The sequence below is a fragment of the Corapipo altera genome, unplaced genomic scaffold (genome assembly GCF_003945725.1).
Source record: "Corapipo altera isolate COAL_440 unplaced genomic scaffold, ASM394572v1 22b, whole genome shotgun sequence".
Taxonomy (NCBI): domain Eukaryota; kingdom Metazoa; phylum Chordata; class Aves; order Passeriformes; family Pipridae; genus Corapipo; species Corapipo altera.
Genome location: NW_020884876.1, coordinates 30,088,707 through 30,115,018, shown reverse-complemented (window position 1 = coordinate 30,115,018; position 26,312 = coordinate 30,088,707). Strand labels below are relative to the sequence as shown.

Sequence of the window (26,312 nt, the reverse complement as noted above, 5' to 3'; positions counted from 1 at the left end):
CTTCTTCCTGGTGGGTGAGAAGTCAGCCAGGAGGCCCTGGTTGTTCTGGAGGAGAGGTGACAGAGCTTATGTTTATTGTGAGCAGGTGGCTGCTGCATTGAGTACAGAAAGTTGAGAGCCACTTACTGGTGGGATGGTCAGTGGCAGGAGAATGCTTAGTTCTCCCTACCTTTCTCCTCCTTGCATGAGTGAAGCAGTGCAAAATAAGAGCTTAAACACACAGCAAGGAGGTTCCACTGAGCAGGCTTTTCACAAAGGATCTTGGATAGTTTTGTCCCACTGTTTGGGCACGGAGCTGAGGCTCAGCACACAGCTACTGCAGCACTTCCCAAGTGCTGTGGTCTGTAAGAGTCCTGCTTTGCATTCATCCCATTTTCTCTGTACCCTGAAAGCAGAGCTGTGTGCCCTAAAAGATGTAATGGAGGCACGACAGTCCTTCTTCAAGGCATCAGTCCCAATAAAGGGAGGACGTACCTGGAAATGAACGTGCTGAGGGATCTGTGGGAAGGAGAAGCCCGTGCAGAGTCAGCTCTTTGGTGTTGTTCTGCAACTGCTGACATTAAACTGGAAAAATAATAAAGGAGTATGACACAATTTATGTTTCAGCACCCATTGTAAGTGTTATTTGTAAAAAGAGTCAGGTTATTAAACTGGCCACCCCTTACAGAGTAAGGTATGTTCATTTGTACTCAACCCTTTTGCTCCTTTGGTCACTCACAGAATCTGACCAAGCTGTATGAGGTTATTACACCTTCAGTAGTGACTGCAGCAACATGAGTTTGCTTTAAGGTGTGTCCATTTTGGCTGGATTGATGTTTTGGGCTTCAGAATAATTTTAAAATTAGAAGACAGGATTTAAAACTGACTTCATTTAGCAACAGTAGGTGTGTGGCACTACTGTCCCCTTTCCTGAAACCATGCTGAAGCTGAAAGATGAGTTCAGGATAAAATGGGTGTGTAACTGCATGTGAGGGTAAAGGAAGATGGTAGAAAAGAAGCTGGAGGTGATAGACAAAAGTTTTCTGAATGCCCCAACCTTTTTGTAATTGGAATAGTTGTCTGTGCTGGATAAAACTGATGACTTCATCAAGCAGAATGTGTAGGACTGAGAATCACAGCTTCTAGGAAAGATTTAATAGTTTGGTGGCTGTTGATGCTGGAAGTTGGGTTTTTTTGTCTTCAGGATGTGACAAATCATACAGAATGCTGTAACAGCCTGATACTCCACCTTAAGCAGTATTGGAAATAAGACTTTATCTCAAAGATCTATGTGAAACTTCTTTTTCTCAAAAATCAAATATTTTTGCTAGCTGAAAAGAGCTGTGAAGAAATGCTTGCTGTCTTCACCATCTGACCTGCCTTTGAAACAGTTGCCTGCCTATATAAACTCACTGAAAAGGAATGTACAGATGATCTCCTTTTCTCAGAATGCCCAGTAGATAAAATTAATAATTTTTAAAAAGTGTTTCATAGCACTGCATTCTTTACCTCCTTTTTCCCAGTCACTGTGCTTCTTTGCAGTAATGTATTTTCGAGCAGTATTTGTGAACCTGATGGGGATGTCCTTGAAAGCAAGGGCAAGGGTGCTCTGTTGAGTCTGCACTGTGCAGGTGTGGCTTTTCAGGAACATGTGGCTTTGTCTTGCTCCCATGCAAACCACTGCAGGATTGAAATAAATGGAAACAGTGAGGAATGCAGTAAATGCTTTTGAAAATCATATGTTACTTAATCAAAGCCTAGGGCTGCCACAGGTGAGACTGTCAAGTGTCACTGCTTTGCAATGTGTAGTACTAGCACATCAAATCTGGCATCCATCTCCCTAATGCCCCCTTACACCTCTACTGTCCACCCTCAACCTGTCACTCCAAGGTCTAGCACATCCTGCTCCCGTTGGGTTTGCTACCTTGGAGCTGTTGTACCTTCTGGGGTGTACGTGATGGAGCTTGGGGATTTCTCAGTAGTCATGGTCCAGCCACAGCTTCTCTGCTGCCAGTGACCAGCAAACCTGGCTGAGTGACCACATGTACAGCAGTAGCCTGAAGAGAAAAACAGGCTCTCTCTGGGTTTTCTGAACGCACATTTTTCGTGTTTCTTTCGCAAGTCCTGGTGCATTTCCTCTTCGAAAGAGCTACCCTTACTTGTTTACCTCCAGGGTCTGAAGCTCAATTCTTCCCTCTGCCAGCTTGTCAGACAAACCTTCTCTGCCTGACTAGTCCTTTCCAAGAGCCTTCTCCAGCTGGCTGTGCCCATGCCAGTCTACCTATGACTCCTTAAAGAGAGTGTGTCCCCTAGACAAAAGGCAGCGATGTAAGGAAGCAAAAGACTTTCTATGTCTATGTCTGAGGAAGGGCTTTGCTTTTGCAGGGTAGGTGTCTGCGTTCACAGCTGTGAGGGGGAGTAGCTGGCAAAGCATAGGTGAAGTGACACCCTGGGTTGTCATGGTGGCCTCTCACTTCTTGGTCTTACATGAGCACAAGCAGCTTTATAAAGTGAAGGCAGTGTTAATAACTAAACCAGCCTCTCTCAGATTTAAGACTAAGTAGCCGTGCCAAGTAAATTAATGAGCAGTACTGAGTATGTTGTGAAGGGAAACAGTTATTTCTATGTGTCATTAGTGTCTGTGGATGAAAGGGGACTGCAGAATCCTTTGTTACCTGGAACATTCTTTACCTATGAATCGTGTTCCCAGCCCTGTGATTAACAGTGTTCCTGGGGAGCATCACCTGCTTTGGTCTGCCTGCTGTGCTTTACTGTCCTCCTCCTTTTATTTTTTGCTCAGTAAGTCTACTCTCTGTTTATGTTTGCTCCTTTGTAACCAAATTGTCAGTCTTGTAGTGCTGCTGTTCTTTGATCGGGCTTCTCTTGATACTGCTCCGCTTTCCACTGCAAGTGTAGCACCAGTTCTCGAAGTTCAGGAAAGGAAGACCTCAAGAGCTGCAAATTGCTCCTGGAAGGATACAGTAAACTTCAAGTACTGAAAGTTGGAGGAAGTTACATGTTAATGTAAACATTTGCTTGCTCCATGCTTCAAAGCTTTTACCCCATTCTAAGAGAAGTTTCAGCATAAGATGGGCTGCCATGCATGGGTGAGAGCAGCAGGCAGAAAGCCAAGGTAGCTGTCGCACAGTGGAGATGGGATTTGCTCTTGTAGTCTTGTGCTGTTACATGTGCAGAGCACAGAGATTCCCCCACCCTTGTGTGCAATAGCGTCACGTAGTCTGAAGATAAGATGCAACAAGCACGTAATGTCTTTGTAGAGAGGCTTGGCAAGGAGGAGGAAGGGAGGTTGGTGAAATTGTGGAGCTGGTGTCAGGCAGGGCGGTTCCAGCTGCCTACGTGTTGTGTGTCTCGTCTGCCTGGCTGTGCCAGGGACTGTATAGAGTCACCAAGGTGTGTTCTTGAAACTGTCCAACAGCGCTTGTTTCCTCCCTGTGCACATTCTTGTGGTATTACTGCAGACAAACCACAGCGTGCAGAGGTGGTGTGAGTGAAGCCACAGGAACAGTTTTAGCTGACTGGGTTAGATTATGTTTTCAAAAAGCACATGACAGCTTTACAAAGTCTGTAGTTTGCTTAAGTGGTTTATAGAGTCTGATTTCTTCATCCTATTTCCAGACTACAGATGTTGTGTGTGACAGCTGTGAGTAGTGTGAGGTGCCTAGGTGGTCGGAGTTGAAAGTATGCAGGAGGAAATCAGAGGGTCATTCTTGGGAGCTTTAAAGGAGAAAGGCAGAGGCAAAAAGGCCTTGACAAACAGCATGATTTCCTCCTCCTCAATTACCAGTTGCCAAATGGCAGAATCACACTTTCACTGGGAATGTTGTTTCCTGGAAAAGTTGGTGAGTGTACTCGTGCTGCTACTGGTAAAAAAAATATTTACTGGTATTACCGATAAAAACATTGAATAGCTAGAACATTGAAGTTACACTGACAAAAAAAAAGAAGAAACCTTCATAGGGGGAGGGAGAAATCTTGGGCATGCCTCTGTCTTAGTGCACTTCCGATTGCAAGGATTTGGGTTGCTGCACTTTGTTCTCTTTTCCTCTTTCCAGTTTCATTAAAACACTCTGACGTGTTTTAGTGCTCGGGTGACTTTATTAGGACTGAAATCCTGAATTTCTAGGATAAGGTTGTGACCTTATCCTAGAAATACAGCCAGGATATCCATATGCAGAAACATCTCTGGGATGTGCTGTTGGAGACTGGGGAATCAGCAGTCAGCTGAAGTTTACTACTTAATATATAAAAATCTTGTCAGGGCATTTGGTAGATCCGCTGTTGTGTACTTGCTTTTTGTACAGTGGTTTAATAAAATGCTCATGATTGATAAGTTTGGGCTGTAGTGTTTTTCTCGTTTCCTCATGGTGCTTGTTGAAGGCAGTAACAGATTTTCATGGAGTTTTTGGCTGTTGAATCAGGCTTCCCTATGTGCTAATGCTGTTAGTGTCACCTTGTTAGATGGTTTGATTTGCTGGTGTAATTCATCTCCAAAAGGAGAGAACTTGGCTCCTTTCCTATGAGAATTAAGGCTTTTCAGTACTCGGAGAATAGAAAGATCATATGGGTGACATTTATGTGGCTGTCGGTGTCTGATTAAATATTCAACTGCCTTGTGTATTAAAACATTGTATTGCACAGTTCTGATTTTTAGATCTCAGTTGCACAATGCTCACTCATCCTCAGTGTGGATGTGGACTATAGTAACAACCATGGCAATGCAAAGAAATTGACTCATCTGTCCTTAGACTTGCCAGTTGTTAGCATTTAACCCAGAGGAATTTCTTATTTTACCTTACCTTACCAGTTTCTTTCTTCCCTTTGTTTCCACCGCCATCTCTTATCCAGGCAAGCTAGTAAGACACTTATTTTAGAGAACCTCTGAGCACTTTCCTTGCTCAAAGCAACAACCAAGATGAGCAAAAGCTCTGAGTTTCTTGTCATCAAACTGGGGAGGCAATGAGAAATTTTGACCAGGTGTCCAAGCAGACTGAAATCACTTGAAACTCTTCCAAGACGCAACTTCTTCTCACCAGTGAAGAAATCCAGATTTTGACACTGAAGGTGTAACCTCAGGGCTGGTAGTTTCTCAGGCAGTAGAAGCCATCTGGTGCTGTTCATGTACATCCCAGAACACATATGGCTGAAGGATTTTGCCACGTCCTCTAGCAAAAGCCTGTCTTGTGAGCAGCTGGAAGCTATACATAGAAAGGGTGTACCAACTCTCTGATAAAATTACTAGGAGTAGGAAGGCTAATTAATCATTCATTGCCTGTAAATTCTAATTAGAGCAGTATAACTGAGTGCTTTGTGCTTGTAGCAGTCACAGAAACTGAATATCTTGTATAGCTTTTCAAGCTCTGGGGGCAAAGCACAGGCTCTGTTTTATAAATAGTGAAGCCATGGACTGAAGGTGGGCTTTTCAGGGGTTTTCATTCTTAGCTCAGCTTTGCTGCCATTTCCAAACCTTCAAGCTAAATGCACCAATTGTCAGAAAGCTGAGTTACAGAAACATGCGCCACTTATCCTCAACTTTTGCAAACCGAGAAAACACAAGAGCAGTCCTGAGAAGCAGGCCTGTCACCTTTCAGAAATGGGCTATCCTGACAGCGTTTTGCCTCGTTCTTTACTCCAGTGCATATTTTATGAAGAGATCTGACAAGGTTAAGACCAAAAAAGGTCAAATCTTAGTGTGTCCAAAAAAAAAGTCAAACCTTGATATGTGTATTTGTGGTTCTGTGGGTTAAAGTGGACAGAAGAAGAGAAATGAAAGTTGGAACTCCACCAAATGTGAAGAACTGACTTTTGACCATTGGTGCTGTTTTGAGACAGCTGACAGCTTCAGAAAGAAAAGATTGTGTCAATGTGTACTTCTTGGAACTTGTGGGTTTTTGTTTGTATTTTGAAAGTTTTATGAGGTGTTGAAATACTGTATTGCGTAACTCCTTCAACCCTTCCCTGTTGCTTTCAGGGTTTTGTTCTGCTTAGTTTTGTATATAATTGTACCTGTTGAGCTCCACTTGACTGGTTTTATTCATCTATTACTGAAGACACTATACTAAGAATAAACTTCACCCTTTGTGCCCTTCATCTCAGTGCAATGATACATCTTTTCTAAGGAATGAATAATGGTGTTGTGATGCTTTGGAAATTAAAACAAATGGATACAAACCATTAAAATGTGTAATATTTTGATGTGAGGAAGGGGTGAGAGATCAATGAAGTACTAATTGTCAGATGATTTTGATAATGCTACCCATGTTAGCTGGGAGAAGGTACATGCAGTGACTTGGCAAGCCTGATAACTAACTGGAACCCTTGTTGGACTGCCTGGACAACCTGTGCCCCCAGGAGAAGGCTGGCATTTTTCCATCTCAAGAAGGAAATGTGTATGAGTGTGTAAAACTTAAACTGTTTGGCATTTACAGGCAAGCTGCTACTGACAGGGTCTTAGGAATGTACTGTGGTGAGGTGGGCCATACATGTGTGTTTCTAAAGGTAAAGATCTTCAGCTCCAAGACAGGCATGTTTTATTCTGTCTGTGGTTATCCAGCGTGTCTAGATGAGACTGTACTCTGTTTCATGGGTGAGCAGTGCAGTCACTGAAGGCTTTCAGTGACACAGGGCAGCCTTTGAAAACAAGTTAATGTTTATTAGTCCCTTGAGATGGCACACAGAGCAAGGTCACGTTTGTGTTGCCAAATTAAACTTAAGATGGAGCCAGTGGGGACTGAAACAACCCTGGATTTCTAAGCCTGTTGTATGTCCTCTCAGTTTCCCAGTGTGTGTGAAGTCCTTGCCACAGCCTCATACCTTAGGGCACTCTTTCTCTATTTGCAGTACTGCTGTGGTCAGACTCCTGCCTGCTCCAGCTCCTGATACTGATCTTTGGTCACTGGAGTCTTCTGTCACTTTCCCACAGTGCTCCAGTGGTTCAGGGTCAGCTTGTGGCAGTCCTTCCACAGCAAATAAGACATGTATACTTACTGTGGCAAATACTGCTTTCTCAGGGAAGAAATTAGCTCATTCATGCCTGCAGGTAGCAAAACAATCTCTATTATGGGTGCCCCAGCATCCCATACTGTCCACATTTGCTTCTTTGTCAGATTTGTGATGTCCTCTGGAGCGTTGGGCAGTGTGCAGGGACTAACTTTGAAAGAAGGGCAGGCTGGTGAGTTTATGACCACTTTGAAGAGCCCAGTTGCTCTGGATAAGAGCCAAGTCTCAGTGTACGCTGCCAGTAAGATTATAGAGAAATGATGAGTTCACGAGTCAAAGGGTTTTCCTTGGAGGAGTGGATGGCTTTATCCTTCTGTTCTTTTAGTGGTGTATAGTCCTCTCTAGCAGCAGCTTTTGTTTTGGGCTTTTGGGTCCCAGTACAGAAACACACATGTCTGAACTTAGGTGGTGTGTCTGGCACATTGCAGCAGGTATTTTTTGCCTTGCTGGATGACTGAGAGGAAGACACCATAGCCACATGTGCTGCTGAGATCCCTTGTCCACTGTTTGTTATTGAACTTGACCAGCCCTTACAGTTGCTGGCTGTTTAGAGCTCACAGATAAAAATAGGCTCCCTAAGTAATATATGCAAACGAATATAAACCAGGCTACCAAGCAGTGCCATAGTTGGACGCTTAAGGGCCCAAGTGTGGAAGCTGTGTGTATTAATTGAGGACAAAATGTGTTATTAGATGGTAGGGCTAAGGGTAGCAGGCAGGCCTCAAACTCTCCTGAAAATTTATGTGCTTATTACTTGTAAACTGGACCTCCAGTGAAGCACGTGTTCAGGTGGCATTTTCCTCTACTAGAATACATATTTAAATAATTGTCACCTTTTTCTTCCTTAACACCCATTATGGATTTTTCTCCTGCTCATTTTCTGACTCCCAGACTTAAAAGGCAAGCCCTCCTAAAGGGGGTGCCTTCCTCCTACATTTATTTAAGACATATAGATTGATTGGTGTGAAGATTTTGGTGCTAAGTGTGTGAATGATTTCTGGATGCTCTTGATGTGGGGTATCATTTTCATAGAATGGCATGTAACTACTCTTTCGTTTCTTGTCACAGGCAAGTGGGACTTCAGTAAAACTGATTCCTGCATTGTAGCTTACAGGCTGAAATCTTTCTTCCTCCAGCTGGAACATTTGTATTTATAATGAAAAGCAACTTTACTTCTGTCTGGTGTGCAGAGTTTTTCCATCAGTTGTGTAATATTTCCATTTGTAAAAACTCTGTGTAATGAATAAGATCTGGTTATAGATACTGTAACAGTAGTTGTCAAGCCTGCTTCAGTTGCCTAACGTGATGTAATGATGAGAAGTCAATTGTGGGTATCTCCCAGAGGACTGACTGATGATCTTTTTTTCTTTTATATCTTTTATACCTCTGTTAAGGCCTTCTTGCTTTGCTTCCTTTTTATGGGACTTTTTTAATGAGTGTTTGACATGGGATGTTGTAACACACACATCAAGCAGTAAAGCAAGGTGTGGTGTATGGGTTGTGAATGACATCCGGCTTTGTGGATGACTCGTCTTCATTGGATGTGAGAGCTGTGGAAGATCAACTATGTTTTACAGGGTCTGCTGACTTCTTGGTCTTGGCTGATCCCTGAATCAACACCAAGTGAGAAAACCTCAAATCTGGGAAGTCTGCTTGTTCTTAAATAACTTGATAGGTGGTTCCCTGTGTCTGAGACTGGCTGGGTATAGTCTGTCATTGTGCTTAGGGGCATGTACCTACCTGCCTTCTATGGCTTTCAGACCAGGCTTTCCGAAGAGTTCAACAGTGACACATTTTCGGTAAATCTAGTGCTTTTTCTCATGTAGGAAGTCTTTTAAAACTAAATTGTGTATCAGTGCACTCATTTGAATGGCTCTGCATACAGATCTGCACCGACCTCATGTCTGTGTGTTACTGTGAGATGTCTAAGAGATGAATCCTGTGACCACAGAGATTTTTTTTGTTTCCCTCAGAGCAAATTGGAGCCCTGGCTGGGCAGCACATTGTGCATGTGGCCTGTGGGGAGTCTCACAGTGTGGCACTCAGTGACCAGGGCCAGCTCTTCTCCTGGGGAGCCGGCAGCGATGGACAGCTGGGACTCACCACTATGGAAGATGCAGTGATGGTACCAAGGTAAACATATAACAGGTTCAGATTTCCTTAAGGAAGCTCCTTGAAGGTGATACATCAAGGGTTGCTCACCTTGCAGCCTGGTATTGGTGGGAGTCACTTTCTCTCAGTGGGGCAATAATAGTGCACTTCCCATGTAGGGTTGTAAGGGTGATTCCTTCTCCTTTTCAGTACTGTTCTGGTGCTTCCTGAGTCCCCCAGGACTCAGAACAGTCTTCAGGAGGTTTGGGGTAGGACAGACCTTCTGCGTGCCGGTGGTTGAGGCATGAAAAAGAAAATTGGAGTGTGCTTGGCTTCCTCAATGAAAAATGCCATAATGTTTTGTGCAGAGCAGGGAGGTGCTTGAGGGAGGACTCAAAAACAGAAATGCTGTGAGACTCGTCTCTCTTTCAGTCCCTAGGATGATAGGAGAGACATTTCAAGAACAGGGAAATAAATTATATGGCTGAATGAAATGGCACTTCAGCTCTGAAACTCTTTTTCAGTGTTACCTGTTAGCAGCAAAGCTACTACACCACCCTGCTGCAATTCTGAATAGTGAGTGTTTCTCAGAAACTTTAGGATAGTGACCAGTTTTATTAACTTATTTAATGTCTCTTACCTGTGTCAGAGAACTAATAGGCTTAAGTGCAAGGGCCTATAGAGATGGTGGTAGGGGCAGAGGCCAGTGGCAGACACCAAGATTCCTCCATCCAAAGCAGTTCACAGTTTTTACCTTACCACCATAGTAATGGTAACTGGTCCCTTTGCACTTCATGTTGTTTTATCATACTGTGTTAACAGCAAATGTAGCCTGTCATTTGATCTGCCACTGCAGATCCAGTGCAGAGCAGAACTTTGGGACATCTCTCTAGGATGGCTGTCATTGTTGAAACAGTATTTAAAGGAAGAGTTTCAATTACAGGAGATTAATGTGTGAGCTGAAGGGCTCTGTGGGAAGACAGTCCTTAACTTGCACATGGTTCCTATATAACTAGAGAGAGACAGGCTCACATGTCAATGTGACAGTGCCATTTTAAAAATTACATTTTTGTGAAATAACTTGAACCTTTGACGTGCTATTCTCTGTACAAAGCACTGAAGAGGTTTTGGTGTTGTAACTCATAGGAACTGCTAGGCCTCTGACAACATGAAAAATGTCAGTGCCTGAAAAAGAATAGTGAGAGAGACACCAAGAAACAGCTATTTCCACCATTTCCAGATGGTTGGATTCAGTGTTACAGTAGAAAACATAGCTGAGTTAGTAGTCAAGTGTCTCAAGGTCTCCACAGATTTACATCTATTATGTATGGATCTGTATCACCTTCAAGACTGTGTTCTTCAGTCTCAAAACCATAGGTTGTGTGTACGTGTAAAACAAATATCTGGGTGGAAATCATAGTTTTATCTAAGGTGATACTGTGGACACTTATTCTAAAATAGTGTCGTCATCTTCAGGTTGATAAAGAAATTGAACCAACAGACGATACTGCAGGTTTCCTGTGGGAATTGGCATTGCCTGGCTCTGGCAGCAGGTACTGTAGCATTCACTATTAATTACCAAAATTTGTGCTGTTATTTTGCACAGTGTCCAAGACTGCATGTTTCTGCAAATAAATCAAGGACATCCCATACCCTGACTGCTTTCAGGCCACATGGGATGTTATAAAATGGATCAGGTATGATGAATATGGAGGAAAAGCGTTGCCAGTATTACCAAGAAGGAAAGCATTACACACAGACCACCCACTGTCTCAGGGGTGAATAATGGCGGGAACATTTAAAAGCTTTCAATCTTGATATAGAAAAATGTGTGTAATTAATGTCTTTGTGTTGAAATTATCTTTGGCTATTACTCTTCTGTGTGCAACATGTGGACTGTTCTTTGTTGCACTGTTTAAATTTCAGCAGTTGTATGTTGTATTTTGCACTTAGTTGCTTGTTTGTTTATTTATCTGGTGGCTTCAGGCTGTGCTTTTATTTGAGCAAATAATGTCTTGCTTGATTTTATTTTATTTCTTTTTTATCATGAGACTTGGGTGGGAGCAAAGCCTCCAGCACTGTTTCTTGTTCATTTGGACAAACTTGCTTTTCTGTTGACTAGCTTTTACTCACCATTCTATTTCTTTCTTTGTTTTAGATGGCCAGTTCTTTACATGGGGCCAGAACCACTATGGTCAACTGGGCTTGGGCAAAGAATGTCCCTCCCAGGCCAGTCCACAACGTGTCAAGTCTCTTGATGGGATTCCTTTGGCTCAGGTTGCTGCAGGTGGAGCCCACAGTTTTGCCCTTTCTCTCTCAGGAGCTGTGTTTGGCTGGGGGAAGAACAGCTCAGGACAGCTGGGACTGAGTGATGAACGAGGTATGAAAATTATGCTCCCAGGTGAAAGAAGGATAGACTACTTTGGCCTAGGGTCTCCTTTTGCATTGACAGTGCATTTTTAGTGAGTGGATATGTAATGCTCAACAGCTCCTCTTGGGATGAGACAGCAGAGAAACAATCTCTGTCTCTACTAAGACTTTTCATACTTTGTAGGAACAGAAACACATTTTTTTCCCCTTCTGGGGAAGTGAAGGAGGGTCAAAAAGAAAGGTCTTTTGAGTGTGTCAGCATGCAGTCATCAAAGGAAGGGCTCATATACTTTCTCCTTCCTCTCAAAATTGCTTTGTCCATATTTTCTTTGAAGTTGGTGGGGAGCAAAGGCTCTCCCTGAAGAACAGCAGGCTGAAACCATCCTCCTGTTTGCCAACGTAATTTTTGACTGGTGAGCATCTGTACACAAAAAAATGATGGCAACACAGAATATCTCCACGTTGTAAAATGCTCTCTAGTTTATTTGTTGCACAATTTGCCAGACACATACTACAATGGCAGTTTTTTCAGGTACCCATGTTCAGTGGAGCCTAGCCATCAAAAGGCTCGAAGATAGGTTTATAAATGAAGAGCAGATATGACTTTACCACTACTCTGAAAAGCCCAGATCTCCTGTGCTTGTTGTTCACACATTCTTAACTTTTTACAATAAAACAAATGATTTGGAGATTTTCTTCAAAGCTTCAAATCAACCTCTTTATCATTTTCTGCATACTTACTGAATAGCTTTAAGCTCTGCATAGTTGCTGAATGTTGATGTGGTACCTATCATGCACAGATAACAATTACAAATATATACATCTTGTGTACTCACTTATGCAAAATAAGTTATGTTACATAATGTGGTAGCATATAAACACTATGTTGCAAGGGCAAAGAGTTACTTCACATTTTGTGTATCTATAATGAAATGAAGCATTTTGACAACCCACCTTACCAACTGAAACATGTTTAAAGCAATTACTCAAAAAACAACCTGTAGTTTAGCAAAGGAGGTTATATGTTGTATGCATGTTTTTGTCTTGCTTCACACTTTTCAGAGTACAAAACTCACTTGTAAAACTTGTAACATATTTTATCTTCTCTCAGAAATGCTACAGATCTGTTCTCTTGTACTGTATGTAAACTAGAGCTGATCTAATGTAAGAGTAGCAGTGGTTTTTCCATGTAGATTGCCAGGTAATTCCTTCTAATTTCAACAGAGCTGCAGGTTACGTATGAGAGGCTTGCTTTGACATGGGGCTAATCTTAAATGCACAGAATAGGCATCTGCTCACGGGGTGTTGCTGACCAGGGATCACACTCTGCTTACCCCTCAGTGCATGGTACTGTAGTAAATATGTGATATTTACGGTAAGTAAATCACAGTAAGACAGTGTGAATTATACTTGGTGAACATGAATAGTGAAGTCTACAAATATGGGGATTCTGCAGCACTTGTTATTTAAACAATTATGCTGTAGAGGTAGGTGTCCTTCCTGTCAAAAGAAAGATCAGAGTGGTAAAATATAGAAAAAACTAAATGAAATCTACTCTCAATTCTAAATCCATGGAAATATGACCATTTTCCTTTCACTACCCAGAAGAAAAGCACCTTATAACTCCTTAGGTGAGAATCTTAAAAAGTGGACAGTTTCTATAGATAGAAACCTGAGGTTTTGTTGGTATAAAGTAAACAGCTGCTCCCCTTATTATCTAACTGTTTTGGGGTGCCTACTGCTCCTTGAAATGCTTAGCTTTTATTTTTACATCAGTAAAACCTTGCTTACTGTGTTCATCCCCGGGAGACACACTTATAATGATTAGGAATGTCAGAGAGAAGGAGAAGAGCATCACTTAATGGTCGGCAGTGATTAGCCTTTGCAAGTAGGAGGATCTGCTTAGAGGATGACAACAGAAGGAAGGCTAGGTATTAAAATACACATTGGGATTCAGCTTGTCATGTGTGTTGCACAAGTGTCTCCTACGTGTCAGGGTTGTTCTACATGGAAAAGGTCTAAGCAAGGTTTTGGAAACAAATGTTTGCAGTCATCACTGAGGAGTCTGAAATGGGGCATGAAGCTGAAGATGGATGTAGCTAGGCTGCACTCATCATATCTCCACATGGCAAGTGTGTGTTGAGTTCATACAAGATTCTCAACATTTTTATTCTTGCTCTGGACAATTTTGTTTGAGTCAGTCAAGTCTTACAAGAATTGGAGAGGAAAAGTGGCAGTGAAGTACTCAAGGACATGTTTTTTTTCACCTCCGTTGTTTAAGCTTCCCTTGTGCTCATAGACCAAGTCTGAAAGTCAGACTGCCAGTGGTTTTCTCAGACATGTAGGTTTGTGTTTATGAAACAGCTTCTTTATTTTCTTTGTCTTCAATGCAGACCGAGAATCCCCTTGCCATGTGAAGCTGTTGCGATCTCAGAAGGTTGTTTACATCAGCTGTGGAGAGGAACACACAGCAGTCCTGACAAAGGTAAAGATGCTAACTTGGGAACCCTGGCTGCTGTCTTGCCTGCCTGGTGGTTTCACAATAGTTTCCCGAGTAATGGTAGAAAACAACAGATTGACTTACTGTATTCCTTCTGACTCCAGTAAAAGAAACTAAGTGGAAAGTATAGCCTAATTATTTATTCTGAGATTTATTGCCAACATGATCCTTTGCTGGTTTTGAAGATGAAGATGTTAATAAACCATGGCAATGAATAGCAAAACTCAGGTGAATTGCTTAAAGAAATTAGCTTTGAGCAAAAAAAATTTAACATGCACATCCAAAGGGGTGAAAATAGCATTTTGTTGGAAAATAGAGTGATACTGTGCATCAGAGTAAGATGGAAACCAAAATGAATGAGTGTTTAAATGAAACAGTCACTCTCAGCATTTACAAGAGGTTTACAATTCCAAACCTGCTGCTTCCAAGTGGTGTATAGCTCAGTGAACAGAGGAGAGGGCTAGAATTTGAAAGTTCTAGCCTAATGTCTCAGTTCTTGCCTTGCCTCTGCCACTTTGTAGCTGTTGCTTTCTGTTTTGGTGCCTCAGTGTCTTCCACTGTAAAATGAATTTAATAGCTGACTTTGGGATCCCTGTGGGAACAACACCATTGTAGAAGACTAGTTCTGTAGAAGCTCATGTTCAAAGAAAAAAGTCACAGTGTGTTTTTGATCAGCAGCTGACAGAGATGTGTGTAAAGTATTGGCTGCTCAGATATGTTTAAACCCTGCTGGGATTTCAGATTCATCTGACGATGGTGGAGGGAAGCTTCTGTAATTTAGACATACATAAAGATAATTCCATTCATTTCTGATGGGTGGCAAGGTAGCTTATTTGGAAGCTGCATTAGCAGAACCCAAATTTCTCTTCTGAATCCTTTGGAAATCCCCAGCAATCTCTGCCTAAGCTTGGGCTCATACTGAAACTGGAGTCAGATACTGCTGGGTTATGGGTCCCTAAATGGAGACTGTGCTGTTTGATTTGCTAACAGAGTGGAGGGGTGTTCACGTTCGGTGCAGGTTCCTGCGGGCAACTGGGACATGACTCCATGAATGATGAAGTGAACCCCCGAAGAGTTCTTGAGCTAATGGGCAGTGAAGTATCCCAGATTGCTTGTGGCAGGTAAGTCCTCTGTGCAGTCAGAAATTTTCTCCGGTGGAGGTTAATACTGATACTGAGTTATGTAGTTAGGGGGAATAGTCTCGCTTCTGCATTCTCTGTGTCAAAACTAAATTAAATTAAATTTTACTTTCCGTGAGAATTTTAAGGCCCTCTAAAGGAGATTGGTTTTTAGTTGGGGTTGAACCCTGTTCTGTTACCTGTAAAAGATACTTTTCCACCTTAATAATTCAGCAAGAGTTCAAAGCAGCAGCCCATTTGGTCACAAGTTTCCAACCCCTTTCATGAAAAGTGTGTTAGTAACACTAGTGGTGTGTTGTTGGCTTTTGATTTGTACAGGCTTAGCAAATGGCTAAGCTAATACTGTGAGCCTGATACCAACACAGTGCTGGCACAAGCTGCTCTTTGTCATTTCCACCTAAAGAGCTCCATCCCATAAACTGGTGCCATCAGGTGGCAAAAACTGAGCATTGGTGCTCGTGTAAAGATGCTGCTTGGCAATAGCGCCTGGCCTAGGGGAACTGAGAGTTTTAGGCTGCCTTTGTTTTGTTGGTTTGGTTTTATTTTTCTTTTTTGTTTTTGTTTGTTTGGCTTTTGTTTGTTGTTTGGTTGGTTGGTTTTAGTGATTTTTTTTTTTTCCTCTTAGTGTGGCTTTTCTTATTATTATTAAACGAGGCTAAACTTTGTACCCATCTCTTACAGACATCACACTTTAGCCTTTGTGCCTTCTTCAGGAATGATCTATGCATTTGGCTGTGGAACAAGAGGCCAGCTGGGAACAGGGCACACTTGCAATGTTAAGTGCCCCTCTCCCGTCAAGGGTCACTGGGCAGCTCATAATGGGCAACTCTCAGGGAAACCTGGTATGTACTGTGTACAATTTGGATATAAATAATTTCATTTCACCCATGACTGTCTAAAGACATCTTAACATTGTTCCATGAAATTTCTGGAAATAGCTAAAGAATCCCCAAATGCACTATGGAAATTACTGGGTGACCTTTTGCTGTCTCTGTTAATGTCTGCCATCTCCCTTTTCTCTTTTTATGGCAGAGTTCAGCATTTGGCAACCTTGAGACTTCAGAAATTGTACTTATAGTGAGTTCTGAAGGCTTTGTTCTCTCTTTAAAGCCCCTACTGCAGTTTAAAAATGACAACTTTTCCTTCCTGCCAGCCCCTTTGTACTTCTCAAGAAAGTGTTACAGTGCTTGAGTTCCAGCTGATTTCAGCCTGGCCTTCAAAGGACCCAGGTGCTCCTGGTAGTTGTACAGGCAGTGCAAATGTGGGGGAGAAAGCACAGTAGGGACTTGCATTCATCATCCTCTAACACAACTGTGTCTTTCTTCAACAGATGCCTGTAAATATCATATTGTTAAACATATCTTCTCTGGAGGAGACCAAACATTTGTGCTGTGCTCCAAATATGAGGTAAAACAAATGAAATATCCTTTCAAGTCTACTCCTCTGTCCCAGCCTTCACAAGGCATCTTTTGTTTTTACTAGAATCTTTTGAAATTGAAGTGTTACTTTGGAGTCCATTCTGCCATACAAACTCTGCCAGCTATGGCAATTTTACAACTCTTGAGGAGTGGCTGAAAGTTGCCTTCCTTTTAGAGGCACATCCAAGCCATTGGGATGATCCTGATTTCACTTTGATCAGCAGGGAGGGGAGTCCAGTCTTTGCATATTGGAAACAAAGGGCTGCTTTCCACCTGTGGCATTGGGGTCTGCATGATTTGTGTGTAGGGCCATGAACCACATACACTGGGATTTTGTCAAGCTGTGCAGGATAGAGGGCTCAGTGCTAATTTGGTTTTTCAGCTTTTGTCTTCTTTTTTTCTTTCAGTAAGTGTTTGACATACACTTTTGAGTCATGGAAATAGTTCTAGAATTAATGTGGTAAGCCTGTAGTTATATAGGGCAGCATTTAAGAGGGAAATGATTTTTTTATTTTCCTCTTTTTAAAATATATTTGATGATGTTTTTTTTCCATACCTCTTCATGCCTTCCCTTTTGGACTTCTTAGTAATGCCACGAGTTCCTAACCAAACCTTTTCAGAGACCACACTAAGGAAGTTATCAGTTATATATTAAAACAGAGATTATGGATAGGTAGGAATTGTTTTACAAGCCTTGTCTTTGCTGAAATCTGTATCTTCTCACAGAATTCCTTGCCTGCTGATGATTTCCGGACCATAAATGAAACACGTTACACCTGTTTAATAAATGATGAAACTATAGATGTCTGGAGGCAAAAGCTTTTAGAAAAGAACAGTTCTAATTCTGTCAAGTAGGTATTGTGGCACTGGACAAGCCTTTTGTTGAAAGTTTTATTGAAATAATTTTGTTGGCTTCCGTGCCATACTTTCACTTGAAATTTAGCAACCTTTTCAAGTGTGGTTCTTGGTCATTTCCAAGGGGAGGACAGTTGCCAGTCACAAAGCTGCCAGGTGAGAGCTTCTGAGCAAAACCAGACGAACTTGAGGCTGCCTCAACATTGCAAATGGTGGGTGGGAAATGGATTCTAAAGTTGTCTTTCATTGTGTGCTTAGAGTTCATAAAAAGCAGCAAGAACTTGTGAACAGACTGATTAAGTTCCTTCCCAAGTGTGCTTGCCATGAGAAGGGCAGCTTAGGTGGAAAAGAGGCACTGCTAACACTCCTTTCAAAGAGGGACATTACATGATCCTGAATGAACTTCTTGCCCTCTGTGCCTCTGAAGGGATGACCCTGACATTGTTTCCCATAGAAGGAAGGGAAGAGAGCTGAAGAGATTTGCTGGGACATCCGCTCTTAACCTGTATCTCTGTTTTCTTTTGTCTTCTTGCTGCAAACAGTAGTGTTGTTCAGATACTGTCCTCAGCTGCGTGCTGGAATGGAAGCTTCTTGGAGAAGAAGTAAGTGGCAAACTTCCAGAAGTGTGGTTTTCCCTCGAGGCAGACTGGATTCCCTTTACTTCACACACTGCTGCAGTGGGATTTGATTTTTTTGATCAGATGGGAGACAGGGGCAGAGAGTGTCCCCTAAAGAGGTGACTGGTTAGACCTGGGTAAGGAAGGCAAATGGTCTAAGAAGGTCAATGGTGAGTGTACTATAAGGCACAGATTTCTTGGAGTTGTCACAACTGTAATTTTTTCTTACAAAATGAGTATCATCAGAAAGGGATAGGAATATGACATTAAAGGAAATGAGTTAAGCCAGGTATTTGAATAGTCTCTTACCCAGCTGAGTTAACTGGTGGGGGCTGGTGCATGTGGAAGGACACTTCAGCACAGGCTGCTCTTGAAAATACACATGGGGTAGCATGGAATCACTTTTCTTCTAGGTGACATCCTGCTTACAAAAGGAGGAATTTCAAATGGGTGTAACCAGCAACAGGTGGTGACAAGGATGTGGTAGACATAGCTGAGTGAAAGGCTGTGGGTTGGGAAGGCTTGTGTTGGCTGTGTCTTTAAATACTGATGAGGTAACAGCATAAAATGGGGAGAAGGAGAAATTTTTATGGTGATGTGATGAATAAATGACCTGTAACTAGATGAAGAAAAACTCAGTCTGAGTAATCTTCGCATAATATATTCCAAGAACAACTTAAAAAGAAAACAATTTACTCATTATTCTTGTGTTTTTCTGCTTGCCCAATGGTTTCTACTCTTAGGGTTGTGACAAGACAGCATGTTATTGCATCAGGAGAGTTGCTTCATGTTGGTTTAAAACACTCACTGAGGTGACTCAATCCAAGTTGTTGAGTAACTTTAAAGTCTCACGTCTCCTTTGAATGTGGAAATGAGTGGAGTTTATGACTTCATCACCCCAATGCAGTTGTTCTTCCACTTTAGCGATGTCCTAGCAAGTGCAGGACTTAACTTTTACAGAAAATATTTGGCCAAATTAATGATAAATTCTGAAACCTCACTGAAGTGAGGCTGTATTTGGCTGTACCTTTATATGTGAAGTCTTACCTCACAGTGGACTTGACAGAAATACTCCAGTATATCCCTCTGGTATCCTAACGTCGTGTAGGCCTGTTTGCAATACAGCATTGTGGTGCACAGGATTAGATGGAAGAGCAGTTTCTCCATGGCAGTGTGACCAAGCCTACCTCAGTACTACTTTTGCAAAGCACAACCTGAAGTGCTCTGTACCACAGTGTGTCTCTGGGGAACTATTTCCAGCCTGGTGCCTGTGCTGTGATGGAAACAGCCATTCTACTACAGCAGGCTATGTTTAGCTTGTCATTTTGTTATAGTCACACCATCAAACTGACAAATGCATCCCCTCTTTATTAGCTACCTTTTACTTCAGAGTGTCTAATGCAGTGCTGTCTTGGATGAGTAGTGGCAGACTTGGGAAATCCTTAAGGTCAGTGGAATTGTAGCAGTGACCTTTTTATACTAGCAACTGCAAGGGTTTATGTGCAGCTGTACTGCAGACAGCAGTGGGGAGAGCCTCTGCTATAGATGCTGATCATGCTCTTGATGCTCAGCTGAGTAACTCACCTGTTGGACTGGACATTTGGTGTTGCCAGGGCTGGCTGTTGGACTGCTGTCTTCCACGGGCTTGCCTTCATTATCCCTCTTACACAAGTAGCCTGAGCAAATTAAAGCCTTTCAAGCACAGCAGAAAGGACAACATGTTTGCTACAACTAAAGACCATACAAAGGCTATTCTCAACTTTGTTGTGTTTTGATTGTGATTGTTGTGTAGTTTTAGAAGGTTTTGAGAGAGGAATTGCCAAAAAAGTTAGTACTCTGAATAACTCCATGTTTTCTTTTGAAAACCCTCGTCTGATGTCCTCTTGTATGACAGTTCCTTTTCTTACTGACTATGATGGAGCAGATTTAGCTGTAATAGTTGTGTGTATGAAGACAGCACAGAGCACCCTGGTACATACGATAGGTACCAGGTAGGTTTTTTTAAGCAGTCCAGCCTGTCTAGTTGGGCTCTTAAGTCAGTGAAGGAGTCCTGGGGAAACCAAAGACTATGATAAAGTGTTTCTCTGCGAGAATCCCAACCCTAACCAAGGCCCATAGGAGTTTAGAAGAGAGAGTTGTTTTTACCAAGAAGACTCCAACTTCTGCCTTGTTGCTGGCCTTATGAATTCCCTAGAGGTCATTTGTCCATTGCTTGCTGTCAGGCCACGTCAGTATGTGGGTAATGGTGTCTCTTCCTTAAACTTATGCCTGTCTGTCTGTGATTTCTTTTTTAAAGAATCGATGAGCATTTTAAAACCAGTCCAAAGATCCCAGGGATTGATCTGAACTCTACCAGAGTGCTGTTTGAGAAGCTGATGAACTCTCAGCACTCCATTCTCCTAGACCAGGTAATGCACTTCTGAGGTTTTGGGTATTCAGAGGGGAAATTAAGGCTTTATCCCTCTCTAACATGCAAGTACCAGCAGCGTTTTTGGGAAGACACTTCATGGTATCAGTGGATACTTCTCCATTGACCTGGGCTGATTTTGACCTTCTCAGAATATGTCTCTAAGACTTGTTTTGAAATAACACTTAGTACTTGAATGTCTGTTGAAATTAATTCTGTGTATGTTATACTTGTAAATAATTACTATGTATCTATCAGGAGTTGAGTACTTTATGGCTGCATAATTTATTCTAACTTAGAGAATTTCTTTCAAAAGCTGTGGGATAAAAGCGTATATGTTCCCCTTGCCGCTTTTAGCTGTTATATTTATAGCTTTGGGTTTTTTCACTCTGGGTTTGACTTTTAAAACAGGGTTTGACCATTTCATCAGTTCTTAAGCATCATCTACATTGTAGGTACTCTATCACCCAGAATAAGTTGTCTGTTTTGTTTTGTTTTCCTCTAGATACTCAAGAGCTTTGAAAGCTTTTTGATTCCTCAGCTGTCCAGCTCACCACCAGATGTCGAGGCAATGAGGATCTATCTGATTCTCCCTGAATTCCCACCCTTCCAAGACTCCAAGTATTATATCTCTCTAACACTTCCTCTAGCAATGGCTATTCTGCGTTTAGATACCAACCCCAGCAAAGTTCTTGGTAAGAATCTGTCATTTAGGATCTATGTTGCTCTCAGCATCCCACTGGGACACAAAGTGTATTGCCTTTAGGATTTTTCAGTCAGGAGTTTGTGTTGGGTCTACTGTTACAGCGGCAGCACTTGGGTATAATTTGTGATGTGTTGTTATGAAGCAGTCTCCTCTAAAAAGCATCTGGGAAACAAAACAACTCTAAGAATCCTCCCCCCATAAACCTCTGTTCCCATGTAAGAGAATTAGATTTTGAATTTTAAACATGAACTCTGAGGAAATTAAGAATGTGTCATGCAGGTGAGAGATGGGAAGTTAGTTACAATAATGTCAAGCATATAAAATTTATGGTGGTGTGGATGATAAATGAGAAAAAAAATTCAGGTTTAAGAATTGTTTTAATTTAGAAGTAAAATATTGTTTCAAAGAACACTTACTGGAGGGGGTTAATCTAATTTACCTTCTCTACTTCACCTATATTCAGAGGCTCCATTCCAGATAAGTTTACATACAGGGAATATAGATTTTTATGTATCATGAAGATTAAATGATCTTATTTTCTTAAATTTAATCAGATATTGTTCACTTTAGAATATTCTTTCTGTATAAGGTAAATAAAAGAATATACTAAATATAGCATTAAGTTATTTTGTCCTTTATAAGATGTGAGATACACATCTTGGTGTGTTGATGGTCTGTGATCAAGCTGAACAGTAAACTCTTCTTCCACTTCTGAGTCTTTCAATTTCTCATATTTTTTCCTGAGCTTATTTTGAGGCAAACAGAACATATGCTGCTTAATGATCGTGACTTATGTTTGTTGAGCTATTACTGTTCCTGTTAGCTTACTCTGTTTCTTAAGGCTGTCTTGTACTAAATCTCATCATGTAAAATACTTGTGATGCATTCAGACCTCCAGAAGCATCACTCCAGTAAAGTTATTTTGAGGTTTAGTGATATTTTTCTTTTTTTTTTAATTCAAAGAGGCTTTGGATCCAAGTTTCCTCCTCTACCCAGAGTAGTCCTCTGTGATGTTTAGCTTACAGAAATGTAGAGGATTCTCGTATTTTACCTGTCAGAATCTATTGTTGTGTTGACACTTGAGAGGATAAACTGGTGTTTGTTTCTAACAGTTGACATGATGGTGTCCTGGGCTCCAACTTCTACTTTGCAGGTGGATTGGTTCTAGCAAAGAAGCTGATAGTCAGGGTCCCTTCAGAGGAGAGTTAAGAGTTAGCTATCCTTGCCAAGAAAGAAATCAGCCTCTCTAGAGAAGGTTAGACCTTTAGTGCAGGTGTGCCAGGAGACACACTCTAACATCTGCTAGAAAAGTATGTGGTACTGCAGAGAATTACCCAGGCAACTCTTATCACTCCTGAGAGACAACCATTTGCCCACCAGATCACAGTATCTTGAATACCAGATACTTGAATTAAAGGTTGAAAACCCTCAAATTCAGGCTCTTGCACTGATCAGGGATTGGTAATGACAAGGGTGGTTGTATGAGAGTGGAAAGGGAAGAGCTTTTCAGTTTCTGGTATCTAGATGACTCTACCTCACTTTCCTGCTCCTACAACTAGCGCAGAAATAAGGAAGTTTTTCAAAAGAGTCTTCAGGTGTATTCCCCTATTTTCAGCTGTAACCTCTTATTTAGGGGTTACTCTGGCCTTTAATTCAGGTTTATATTGATGTCCTCTGCTTTCCAGATAACTGGTGGTCTCAAGTGTGCCCAAGATATTTCCTCAGGCTAGTGGACCTGTATAAAGGTGCAGTGGTTTACCTCCTCAGTGGAAGGAAGACGCTGTTGATTCCAGTCCTGTTCAGCAGCTACATTACAGCTGCTCTCAGACTCCTGGAGAAACTCCACAAGGTAAGGGGAAAGCCTGGGCATGTGTTGGCTCAAGATGATTCAGTCTTGTCTGCCCTTTGCCGGTTGTCAGGGTAACAGTGGTCATGGGCTCTGGCTTGTAAGCTGTGTCACTGTCCACCAAGATACCACTTAAAAAAGATATTAGTGGTTTTCCTTAATCCAAGGTGCTTGAAGGCTGCTTAGGCCTGTCTCAAACACTAGAAATATAAAGAGTGCTGCTGCTGAGCCACCGGACTGTGTGCACTATGACATCACAAATACCTGTCTCTTGATGGTCTCTGCTACCACTGTGTTGTTGCTGGGTAGTCTGTGTGAGGAGGAGAGGGAGCTAAAATAAGTCAGAAAGAGGTTTACCTTGATTCTTCTTGGTTTGTACTAAAATATAAGAGACAATGTGTTTTTTCAAGACTTTCTCTGTCCTTTCTTTGCAAGCTGCTATAATTGATTTTGTGAAAGCAAATCTGCATGTTCTGAGAAAAGTGGTGAATATATCCATATGTTAAAAACCATCTGCTTTCTTCACTAGGTAAATCAGAAGGTTAAACATGTGGAATATGATAAGTTTTATATCCCTGAGATTTCCAGCTTGGTGGACATTCAGGAGGATTATCTCATGTGGTTCTTGCATCAGGCTGGAATGGTAAGAGGTTTTATGTATAGTCATGAAATAACTGTCCGTGTTTGTGCCTCTGGTTGTAGATCTGTATTTTCTATATCCTTAATGAGAGTGTAATCTGTTCAGTATAGGGGCATCGGTACATTAAATCTCTCAGATCTGAGTAGTCGGTGCCTTGACAAAATTGACTTAAAAATAAGGCTGTCAGAAGAGCTGGAGCTAACAATATTTAATAACGCTTGCAACAGTCTCTGTGATTATTCATGTGAATTTCATTTATTCCTTGCACAAGGGGATTAATTCAGTCACTGGATCCTTTTAATGTTATCGAGACCTCAGGAGCCAAGTCCTGTATTCTAAAATTATAATTTTTACCCTTTACTTCTGCTGTTTAGGCAGGTATTGTGAATAATGTAGCCAGTGATCTTAAAATGTTGCTCTGTAAGAGGAGGCAGTGGCGTTCTGGCTAGGGGACTGAACCAAGCCTCAAGAGATGTGGGTTCTATTCCTGGCTCTTCCAGTAACCTGCTGGGTGATCTTGGGTAAGACCCTTCACCTCTTTTATGTCTCACTTTCCCATCTGTAAGAAAGGAGATAATTAAACTAAGGGCTTGAATATGCTATGTGGGAACCCAGTGAGATTATTTATTATAGCAAGGAAAGGAATTCCAAGTGTGAAAAAAAGCACCAAAAAACTGCCCAGAGATGCTGCAAGACTAAAACCTGACTGTAGCAATAATTTTTGTGTGAGTTTTTATGGACTTTCTAAATGTTGTGTGTGCTGTCCCCCCCACCCCCTGCTTTCCATCATTTAAGTAGTGCTGCTGTGTGCTTACTTTTAGTGAGCAGAACAATAAAATACTGATTCGAATTTATGTAAGTGGGAGTTAAAAAGAGTTAAAGATGTGTTGATGTGGCTAATGATGAGTAACTTGCATTGCAGGGGTGTTCTTGTATTGCCATGTTGTTGACCTTATGGTGTCTCCTATTGTTTCATATGGTCTCTGCCTTGGGGGTAGTTTTTTTGGTTTTCCTCCTAAGAGTAAGTTTCACCTATAGTAGGCTTCTATGCCAGGTAGTCCTCTTAGTAATGTTTGATGTTCATGTGTTGTATTAGACTTGTGTATTTTCTTGAAATGAAGTTCCCATGCTTTTCTTTAAGAGGAAAAAAATGGGTTTTTGGTCCAAGAGGAGAAAAATTTACTTTGGGTCACCTTTGAATGAATCCATCAAAAAAAAATACAAGAAACAAAAATCGAAGGAGTAAAAGATTTTCATATCTCTCTTTTTCTTTCACAGAAAGTAAGGCCATCTATCATGCAGGTAAGAAAATTGTTTTTCATTACTCTTATTTAGAGAAGTGTTCTGAAAGCTGTAGATAGGAACTAATCTACTTGCCTTTCTTGCAGGATGCTGTGACTCTCTGCTCTTATCCTTTCATCTTTGATGCTCAGGCTAAGACCAAGATGTTACAGACAGATGCAGAACTACAGATGCAGGTAATCATTCTCTCTCCCAATTTTCCTGCCACATTTCTTTCTCTGCCTTTTGCAATGGTGCCTGCCTGGAAAGGGTGTCAGCTGGGAATTGGTGTGTGCATCACATTATTGTTTCCATGATACAGGAGAGCATAGTAGCTGGAAAACCTCTTTGCCCTGGATGTTGCAAAGGCAGTGCTTGGTGTCTTTTCACCTCAAAATGTTTGGCAACATCAGAACTACCAGATGTGCATGTGATGGAAATTTAAACCGTAGAGGGAAGGAGTAATTTTGTATTTATGATAGTCCAAGGATAAGAAATAAGATGAGGTCTCTATTAGAGGAACTGTAAGACTGGAGAATTAGACAAACTTTCTGGTAAGTGGACACTTTTTCAAGTTTCTGCCTAATGCAGAAGTGGTTGTTACTTCTAACAATGAAGTGAATGTTGAAGACCAACTGCTGATGCTGTTTGTGGTTGCAAGCAGGAGCTGTTGTCAGCAGCCCCACCTGCCTGTTTGCCATGAAGGGCACAGACCTGAGGCCCTCCAGGAGGGCCTGTTGACAGGAGGTGTTCAGCTCCAGCACCCTTACCCTGTAGGTGGCAGCCAAGCCAGCTCACAACCAGGCTGTGACAAAGGCAGCTGGCCTCTGTTCCAGTGTAAATGTCCCAGCACCAGGCATTGCTCACGCAGGGGCCTCCTGAGAGAGGCAAAGCACTGGGCACTGACCCTTCATCCAGTGCAGCTGGGTCTGGGACTAGTTCCATCCTTTGTGAAATGAGTTTACTGAGGTCTTTGGTTGTCAGATTCCTTCAGGGTGGAAAACTCATCCCAGTTACTTGTGGCCATGGTGCTGGTTCCAGGTAATACCTATCTCTTAGCTCTTCTGTGGCTGCTTGGGCACATAGCCTGCAACAAGGTAGAAGAGGCTTGGCCTATGCTGGGATGCTACAGGCACCTTCTCCTGCTTTCTTTTTGTCACCCTTCTGCATATGTTTTCAGCTGCCCAGTTTGTGAGCGGTGCACTGCTGAGAGGAGTGTATCAACCTTATCTTGGCAGAAGAGCAGACTGGTAAAGGTTTTGCTGTCCCCAGAGGCAGGATCTTAGGGAAGGCAACCACGTAGGGTCAGAGAAACCAGTAATTCTGTGAGTGCTGGAATGGAGGAAGCCTAGTTTCCGATGGACTTCTGTCTCAGGTTTAACTGACTTTGAAGCTGAATTTTCAAATGTGAAGTTGGCATTTACTATGGACAGTGCACGAAAAGAT

The 26,312-nt window shown here is 41.8% G+C and overlaps 1 protein-coding gene across 4 annotated transcripts in view; it reads left to right on the top strand.

Moving 5' to 3' along the window:
• Positions 1 to 26,312, top strand: part of LOC113943825 (probable E3 ubiquitin-protein ligase HERC3) — a 48,922-nt gene that overhangs the window by 9,533 nt on the left and 13,077 nt on the right. For 2 of the 4 annotated variants that reach the window (XR_003526464.1, XM_027636101.1), the window contains exons 4-18: positions 8,970 to 9,129; positions 10,564 to 10,640; positions 11,246 to 11,467; positions 13,851 to 13,942; positions 14,948 to 15,078; positions 15,778 to 15,938; positions 16,427 to 16,503; positions 17,241 to 17,365; positions 17,912 to 17,971; positions 20,283 to 20,394; positions 20,899 to 21,088; positions 22,785 to 22,948; positions 23,475 to 23,588; positions 24,864 to 24,887; positions 24,974 to 25,063. Coding sequence is in view for 1 of the 4 variants with exons in the window: in XM_027636101.1 (XP_027491902.1) it covers positions 8,970 to 9,129; positions 10,564 to 10,640; positions 11,246 to 11,467; positions 13,851 to 13,942; positions 14,948 to 15,078; positions 15,778 to 15,938; positions 16,427 to 16,503; positions 17,241 to 17,365; positions 17,912 to 17,971; positions 20,283 to 20,394; positions 20,899 to 21,088; positions 22,785 to 22,948; positions 23,475 to 23,588; positions 24,864 to 24,887; positions 24,974 to 25,063 (1,799 nt within the window). In the remaining 3 variants the exon portion in view is untranslated. Of the gene's footprint in view, positions 1 to 8,969; positions 9,130 to 10,563; positions 10,641 to 11,245; positions 11,468 to 13,850; positions 13,943 to 14,947; positions 15,079 to 15,777; positions 15,939 to 16,426; positions 16,504 to 17,240; positions 17,366 to 17,911; positions 17,972 to 20,282; positions 20,395 to 20,898; positions 21,089 to 22,784; positions 22,949 to 23,474; positions 23,589 to 23,959; positions 24,107 to 24,863; positions 24,888 to 24,973; positions 25,064 to 26,312 lie in introns of those variants that run through there. The other 2 variants (XR_003526465.1, XR_003526466.1) reach the window with 2 other exon arrangements.